General features: G+C 55.0%; 1 protein-coding gene across 2 annotated transcripts; it reads right to left on the reverse strand.

Moving 5' to 3' along the window:
* Positions 1-2,478: 2,478 nt before the first annotated feature.
* LOC135287705 (zinc finger protein 22-like) lies at positions 2,479-5,546 on the reverse strand. Of its 2 annotated transcripts, XM_064400928.1 has the most exons (3): positions 5,458-5,546; positions 3,759-3,847; positions 2,479-3,590 (listed from the first exon to the last, which is right to left on the reverse strand). In XM_064400928.1, exons 1-3 carry the CDS (start codon positions 5,509-5,511, stop codon positions 2,921-2,923), a joined length of 813 nt encoding a protein of 270 aa, XP_064256998.1. In that variant the 5' UTR covers positions 5,512-5,546; the 3' UTR covers positions 2,479-2,920. The 2 variants fall into 2 exon arrangements, 1 of the variants encoding a protein (XP_064256998.1); XR_010351257.1 differs by lacking the exon at positions 5,458-5,546 and having other exon boundaries at positions 3,769-4,823.
* Between the last annotated feature and the right edge of the window lie 2,879 nt (positions 5,547-8,425).

Raw genomic sequence — 8,425 nt, forward strand, 5'->3', positions numbered from 1 at the left:
TCCTCATCAGTCTCTGTTCCCTCTACTTCTTCTTACAACAGCTTTGTCACTTTTGGTTTTTGGCCAACCACCTCCCCCAAGGTGCAGTCTCTACATTACAGGAAGAAATTGGTTCTGTCCCGTGGCCATGTAAGAGACAAGTTTAGCCCAACAGTCCACTCCATCATCTCCTCCATTTAGGGCGCTTCTCATCTGCTGGCATTTCTTTATTCACTCAAACCTTCTTCTCATTTGCTCATCCTTCGTTCCCTCTTAATTCTCAGCTGGGGAGGATCAGTGTTTTTACAGCTTCCATTGTCTCAACACAAAAGAATTAAAACCTCGGCTGTGGTCTGCCCGCGGCTGCGCACCTTGCCCCCCCCCACTTCTTCTCCTGGCCATGGTGCCAGCACAAGATATCAAATTTCAAGCCAGCACAGACTCTCTATCACTCTCTCCCGGGGGTGCTGCCCGAAACATCCCAGGTCTCCTCCACCCCTGCACCTTGCAGGGCTCCGGCCTCCCTCCCCTCAGGCCGCATGGCCTCCCCTGCCCCACCCAGACGCAGCTGGCCAGGGGAGGAGGTCAGATCAACTCATGGCTGGACTCAAAAGAGAGAGTCCCTCTGGGAATCTTCTGCTTTTAACCCCTGTGTGTTCTCAGAGGCGTACCCAGGTCCCCAGTGAACACACCTGGTGGCAATTTTCAAATCTGGCCACTGATTGGTTTGACCACAACTTTCCCAGAAACTCACTTCCTGGTCAAACCACAACAAAATATTAATTCCACCTCATTAATTCTCTACACACAAACGCTTGAAAAGTCCAGGGCTGGGATTGGAACCAGCTGCTCCAAGGCTGTTCTCACAAAAAGTGCTTAGAAAGCCTGGAGGTTCTTGGGGATGTTTGAGTGTGGATATGACAGTCCGGTCAGAGACAGAGAAAGCAAGATAACGTTTCCCATGAATTGGTCTGGGAACTTTTAGGGAGCTGGAGAGAAAGAATTGTAACTATCCACAGGTGGTGTTTGGAATAAGTTGTTTTTTTCCATAAAGTTGTTTAATGGAAGGTGCTTTCTTAATTAGCCAATCATGTGAAATATGTTGATTGAATGACCAATGAGGTCCACTTGTAGCAAACCAAGGTATAAAAGAAGAGGATTGAATAAACGGGTGGCTTTTAGCTCTCAGCCTTCTGATCTGAGTCTGTGTCATCTCTGACTCCACAGTGACTTTTGGGGATCTGTGAGGGCTATTAGGGATCCTTTCTGCACCTCATGACCTAACAGGATCTTCTCCAATAAACTTTGCCTGAAGCTCCTGCTGTGCCTATAACAAGAACCCCTGTGAGTGTCTGGGACATCCTGGCTCTTTGGCAGCCTGGGGACTCCTGGGATGCCACCATGGAACCCCCATGAGTGCCTGTGACAGATCGGTGCCTTTGCAGCCCAAGGTGCCCTGGGATGTCACCATGGAATGGCTGTGACTGCGTCCGACCACAGGGCTCCTTACCATCCCCAGAAACCCCTGGGAGGTGTCCATGGAGCCCCTGTCTCTGCCCGTGACATTCCAGCTCTTGAACAGCCTGGAGACTCTTGGAAAGTCCCCGTGGAACCCCTCTGAGGGCCTGTGACAAATCTGATCCTTAGCAGGCAACCATCCCCAGCCCCCTGTTGCTATGGTCAGTTTCCATGGCAACCATCCCCAGCCCCCTGTTGCTATGGTCAGTTTCCATGGCAACCATCCCCAGCCCCCTGTTGCTATGGTCAGTTTCCATGGCAACCATCCCCAGCCCCCTGTTGCTATGGTCAGTTTCCATGGCAACCATCCCCAGCCCCCTGTTGCTATGGTCAGTTTCCATGGCAACCATCCCCAGCCCCCTGTGTGCTCAGTCCCTCGGCAGCTCCATGCAGACCCCATGCCAGGAGTGGTTGCCATGGACACCAGCTCAGGCCTGCAGCCAGAGCCCGTTGCCATGGCAACCATTGGCAGTCCCATCCCCAGGGTCATGGGATCCCAGATCCACAGAATTGGCTGAGCTGGGAGGGACCCATCAGGATCCTGGAGTCCAACTGCTGGCCCTGCACAGGACACCCCAACAATGCCAGCCTGGGCCTGGCAGCGCTGGCCAAACGCTGCTGGAGCTCAGAGAGCCCTGGAGCTGGGAGCCTTCCCTGGGGAGCCTGGGCAGTGCCCCAGCAGCCTCTGGGGAAAAACCTTTTCCTGAGATCCAGCCTGAGCCTGCCCCGACTCAGCTGCAGCCGTTCCCTCCAGTCCTGTCCCTGGGCACCAGAGGGAAGAGGTTCCCACAGCCCCAGCCAGGGACCCGCTCCCAAGGCTGTTGCCATGGCCACCAGGGCTGGGAGCAGCTGGGATGCTCGGTTTCCATGGGCCAGGGTTCAGGAATGGGATTCCCCAATTTCCTGCTCCCACTAAAACCACGCTGCCACTCGCTGCCCTTCCACCTCCCATGGAAAGAACAAAAGGCAAAGATCCTGGGCTGGGATAAGAACAATTTAATGGGAACAGCAACGAGATAAACAACAAACAGGAAGAGAAACAATACTGGTAACAGAAGGGAAAACAAAAACTATTTACAGGGAAAACTACAACATCAACAACCGTCTCTTCCTGGCCACATATTTCCTCCTGCCTGGAAAGGACACCCTCCTCTTTGCGAGAGAGAGAGTCCCTTGCCTGCCCCTGGCAATAACCTAAGGTGGGACTGAATGTAACATCATGGCCATGGCCACACCGTCATGTTCTTCAATCTCACATCATATCATTGACAGAACCAGGAAAAGCTACAAGTGTCTTCCCAGCATGGATCACAGGGACCATGGATCACCAGGGCTCTTCCCAATGTGGGCTCTCCAGTGGGGGGACGAAGTTAGGGCAGTGCATGAAGCTCCTTCTGCAGTTGGGGCATTTATAGGCCTTCCCTTAACTGTGCCTCTGGTGGTGTCTGTTCAAGTTACAGCTCTGGGTGAAGCTCTTCCCACACTGGGAACACTCGTAGGGCCTCTCCCCAGTGTGGATTCGCTGGTGGGTGATGAGGTGGGAGTTGCGCTTGAAGCCCTTCCCGCAGTCGGGGCAACGGAAGGGCCTCTCCTGTGTGTGAATTCTCTCATGCAGGAGGAGATTGGAGCTGGTTTGGAACCTCTTCTGGCACACAGGACACTCATAGGGCCTCTCCCCAGTGTGGATGCGTTGGTGGATGATGAGGTGGGAGCAGCAGCTGAAGCCCTTCCCACATTCCCCACACTCACAGGCCCATTCCCCAGTGTGGATCATCTGGTGGCTCATCAGGGCGTTGCTCCGCCTGAAGCTCTCCCCACACTCCAAACACTTGTAGGGCTTCTCCCCGTCATGAAGCTGCTCATGGGTCACCAGCTCCAATCCCTGGCTGAAGCTCTCTCCACCTTCCTGGCTCAGGGTGCAGCCTTTCACCTCAGAGCACCCTGGGCTGGGTTTGGTCCCCTCTTCCTGTGCCATCTCTGGAGCTTTTCCTCCCTGTTGGATTCCTGCCCCGTGGAGCCGCTCCAATCTGCCTCTTCCTCGAGGTTCTTCTGTGGGGATTTGTCCTCCCTGGTCTCCATCCTCACCTCCTTGTCTGGGGGAGGAAGGACAAGGTGAGGATGAGATTTGCCCCTATGCCGCTGGGAAAGGGAAGAAGATCCCCCAGTGCATCCCCAGCAGGACAGCAGTGGGGTTGTCCTGCAGCCGGGGGCATTGCTGGGCTGGGAGATGGAGCAGATGAGAAAGGGAAAGGGGCACTTACTCCTCCTCACCTGCCTGGGTGTCCCGGGGCATCTTCCTCTTCCTTACAGCCTCCTCCTCCATCCAGCCAAAGTTTGGGAATGAGAAATCCTGGTTTGGGGGAAAATACAGTGTATGACTACATTGGATTACGGTGTTCCTCCTGCCCAAGTCCATCTCTGGTGTTGTGGCACATCCACAACGAGCCCCTGTGAGCAAGCTGCACTCCCAGAGCCCGGAGCACGCTTGCTTAACCTGCTGATGGACAAGGCCAGAGACGGGTCTGTGCGCACAGCTCCAAATGCAGTTTATTGCAATGCAGAGGGTCCAGGCACAGAGACAAAATGGGGCTGAGGACACAGGGTTTGGTAAGGGGGGAAAGGGGCGGGTCTGAGGGCCAAGGGCCAATGGGAACTGAGCACAGGTGGTGCAGAGGAGGGGCAGCCAACTGGGGAACCAATGAGGTAACAGGGGCGGAGCATTGCAGTAAACCGGGACCAATGGGGGACAAGAGAGGGGAGAACATTCTAGGGGGAATCCATATAAAGAAAAAGGGCAGCTGGAGTGGGTGACACCAATGAAGCCTGCTGCATTCACATGGGCCTGCAAATGCTGATGGTGAGAGCATTGTCCTCAGAGGGGTGTCTCTCTCTGACCCTGGTCACCTTTGCCCTGAGGTATTACAGTTCCAATGTTGGGCCCCTGCGCCTCCACACTCTAGAAGTCACCGGGAATCTGGTGCCTTTGTAAACTTCCAAAACACTAAAATTCAGTGCCCAAAAATACACAAATTACTAAGATTCAACCAAAACACTCAACCCTGGGTTTCTCCTCTCTGGTGTCTCCACTTTGGGCTCCTGGAGGCTCCCCTGTCTGGGTTGCTGCAGGTCAGCTTTGTATTGCTGTTCCCCCCTCTGGGCTGCTGGGGCTCCTGGCAATCCCGCAGGTCCTCCTTCTCTGGGCTCACCACTTTGGCATCACAGGTATCCCAGGGGTCAGCACTGTCCGGGGTCCCTGTTTCAGGGTCCTGGGGTATCCATGGCTCCCCCCTGTCCATGCTGCCAACATGTCCAGGCTTCTGGAGCACCCCCAGCTCTCGCATTGCCCGTTTCTGCTCCCTCCAGTGCCGGTTTCCCTGCCAGCCCTTGCCGGTCCCGGGCGATCCCCAGGTGGCTCTGGGCTGACAGTGCAGCCCCTGGGCCGGGCAGAGCCAGCCCCAGCACGGGGGGACCCTGCATCCTCCGCTGCCTCGGCAGCCGCGCCCAGCGCCGGGCACGGAGCTCGGGCAGCCCCCGCCGCCCCCTGCCCAGGGAGCCCCGGGACCCCCGCAGCCGGGGCCGGCTCTGAGCGAGGCGGCCCCGAGCCCGGCTGCGCGGCCAGGGGGGCACGGCGAGCCCGGGGCCTCTGTGCCAGCGCTTCCCCCGCTCTCCCTCAGCCTTTGCCCGGCCCGGCCCCCGAGCACAGAGCTCTGCCCGGGGCTCCCGGCCCGAGGGGCGGCTCCGGGCCCGCCCGGCCGCTCCCGGCTCCCACAGCCCGCCCGGGGCCGCCAACAAAACATCCCAGCACCAAATCCAGCCCAGCCCCTCGGAAGCCCCAGCTGCGGCCCGTCCCTGGCACAGCGATCCCGGCAGCTGCCCCGCTGTCGCAGCTGGGCTCTGGAGCAGGGAGGCTCTGCGGGACCCCCGGGCTGGGCCCCCTCCCAGCCCGTGCCCGCCCCGCACCTTCAGCCCGGCCTCTCTCGCTGCTCCGGCTCCTGCACAGTCCCCGCTCTCCATTCCTTGGCCCCCTGGGCTCTCCTCTGGGGCTCCTACAACACCCGGCAATAGAAAACAATCTATTTTGGTGCTCCCGGATGAAGCCACAACTGAAACTTTGTTCCTTTTGCTTGGCTGCAGAGACCTCCAGGGCGTTTTCTGCACACAGTCCCAGCCCCCAGCGCTTGCTGAAGGTGCTCCTTGCAAATGTCACTGTGCCAGGGCCCTGTCCTTGTTGTCACTTGCTGGGGCTGGCCATGGACAGAGCTCCTGGACTTGCATTTCCAGCTGCTGTGCAGCCAAAGCCGAGATATCTGCAGCTGCCTGAATGCAAAAACTGCAATAGGAGCCTCTCTCCAGGGGGAAATCTCCCCTCCTGTGCCAGTCCGTGGCAATGCTGCCATTCTCTGCTGCTGCTGCTGGGGCACTCGGGGCTCTGGCTGAGCAGCAAAGGTGACCCTGAGCCAGGAGCTTTCCTTGGCTGCAGCAAAGCCTCGGTATGCAAAGCCCTTCCCGGCGCTGTGCCCTATGCCAGGAGGGATTGTGCCAGCCGAGCTGACCCGAAATTTCTTCTCCCAGGCAGCTTTAGGACACGCAGCATGGAGAAGCCAGAGCCCACTCTCAGCTTTGCGCAGTCCTGCAGAAGAATCCTGTGTGTGAAGCAGCCTGGGAACAGGGTTTGGTGTCAGGGGAAGGGGAACTCAGAGCCCTTTTCTGGCCTGTGGGCTGAGGCTCTGCATTTGCAATGGCCCTGCAGCTGCCAGAGGGGCCTTTTTGTCTCAGCTGAAAGCAGTTCTGTTGAGAGCCTGTCCTACACCCGCTTTTCCTGCAAATGTGCCCAATAAATTCACATTTTTTGCAGCCACAGGTCTTGTGTGAGTGCAGGTGTGACAACTGAAGGATGGAACAGCTCTGATGGGGGGAGTTCTCTCTTTCTTGTTTTGATTTTTTTTTCCTTGGGTGTGTTCTGTGTTTTGTTCTTTGTTTTGTTTGGTTGATTTGTTTGTTTTTGTTGGCTTTTAGGTTTTTTTGTTTGTTTCTTTTTCTGTTGCTTGGGGGGTATTTTTTGTTTAGGTTGTGCGAATTTATAAAATCAAAGGGTTTTGGGAAAGCTGCAAAAGGCAGGCCTCAGAGACAGCAGAACTGTGATTAGAGTTAAGCACTAGCCATAAAATAAGTCAGCAGAAAAATTATTAAAAAAGTAGAAAAGTAAGGACAAATGGAACAATGGTCTGTCTATTAATGCTTGTCTAGAATAACTTCCTTAGCTGCAGAAAAGTATATCTAGCAAGATACTAGGAAGTTCTAAGCTTAATAATGCAGCTCTGTGCATTGTGTTTTAAGGCTTACAAACAGGTATTGTATTCAAAATAAGCAAGAATTGTTTTAACCGAGTGTATGTGTGCTTATAGTGGTTAGATAGAACTACTGTCAAAATGCTTTTGCTTTGTGTGATTAGTCAAAAAACTTATAAAGTAAGTTGTCACATTACGTTCTTGGTCTGCTGCATGGGATGTGAGCTGCTGGCATCTTCCCATTGTCATAACCATGTAATGAGATGGATGCTGGAAAATAAAAAGGCTCAAGACACGTTCCTAGCAGTCCCGTCCTATTCGTGTTTTGTACATAGCCCCCAGCTGGCAATATAGGCGATGGTTTTCTCCTTTTGGTATGGTTTTGTTTGTTTTTGTTTTTGGTTTTTTGTTTTTTGTTTGGTTTTTTTTTTTATAATCGACTTCTCCAGCAGTTCTGGGCAGAGCTCTGTAACTGTGTCTGACACTTGTCTGTGGTCCTGTGCAGGTGGCCAGGGGGACCTTCCCCGAGCTGTGTGCAGAGGAATCCACATCAGCCCAGGCCGGGCTGGGCAGTGGCTGCTCAGTTCCATGGACTGGACACGGCTCTGGACGCTTCCCTTGGAGCATCTGCAGGGAGGGAACGCTGGAGCTGTCACCACTGGGGTGTCACAGACAGGGGAACGCTGGGGCTGTCACTGGTGGGGTGTCACACACAGGGGAACGCTGGGGCTGTCACTGCTGGGGTGTCACACACAGGGGAACGCTGGGGCTGTCAGCGCTGGGGTGTCACAGACAGGGGAACGCTGGGGCTGCCCTGTCCCCAACAGCTCTGCCAGTGCCTCAAGGGGACATAAAGGCTGAGCCAAAGGGTGAGAATTGCAGAAGGGGCTGAGCTGGGAGGGACCCATTAGGATCATCAAGTCACAGAATCACAGAGTTGCTGTGTTGGAAGAGACCTTCAGGATCATCGAGTCCAACACAGCCCTAACACCTCAACTAGACCATGGCACCAAGTGCCCCGTCCTGTCTTTTTTTAAACACATCCTGTCCTTTTTTAAACACATCCAGGGATGGTGACTCAACCACCTCGCTGGGCAAACCAATCCTATACTTTATTACCCTTTATATAAAAAACTTTTTCTTAATATCCAACCTATATTGGATAAGCTCAGCTGCTCCTTGGCACAACTTAAGACTGTGTCCTCTGGTTCTGTCAGTTGCTGCCTGAAGAAAAAGACCAACCCCCACCTGACTACAACCACCTTTCAGGAAGTTGTAGAGAGTGATAAGGTCACCTCTGAGTCTTCTCTTCCCTGGGTCCCTCAGTCGTTCCTCACAGGATTTGTGTTCCAAGCCCCTCACCAGCCTTGTTTCCCTTCTCTGGACACGCTCCAGCCCCTCCATGCCCTGCGTAAATTGGGAAGCCCAGAACTGGACACAGCACTCAAGGTACGGTGCCAGAACAGGGGAATAATGCCAAGTACACCAGTGCCAAGTGCAGGGGAAGAATGACCTCCCTGCTCCTGCTGGCCACACCATTCCTGATCCAGGCCAGGAGCCATTGGCCTTCTTGGTCACCTGGGCACACTGCTGGCTCATGTTCAGCCGGCTGTCGAGCAGTTACCCCCAGGTCCCTTTCT

The sequence above is a fragment of the Passer domesticus genome, chromosome 30, assembly GCF_036417665.1.
Source record: "Passer domesticus isolate bPasDom1 chromosome 30, bPasDom1.hap1, whole genome shotgun sequence".
Lineage (NCBI taxonomy): Eukaryota > Metazoa > Chordata > Aves > Passeriformes > Passeridae > Passer > Passer domesticus.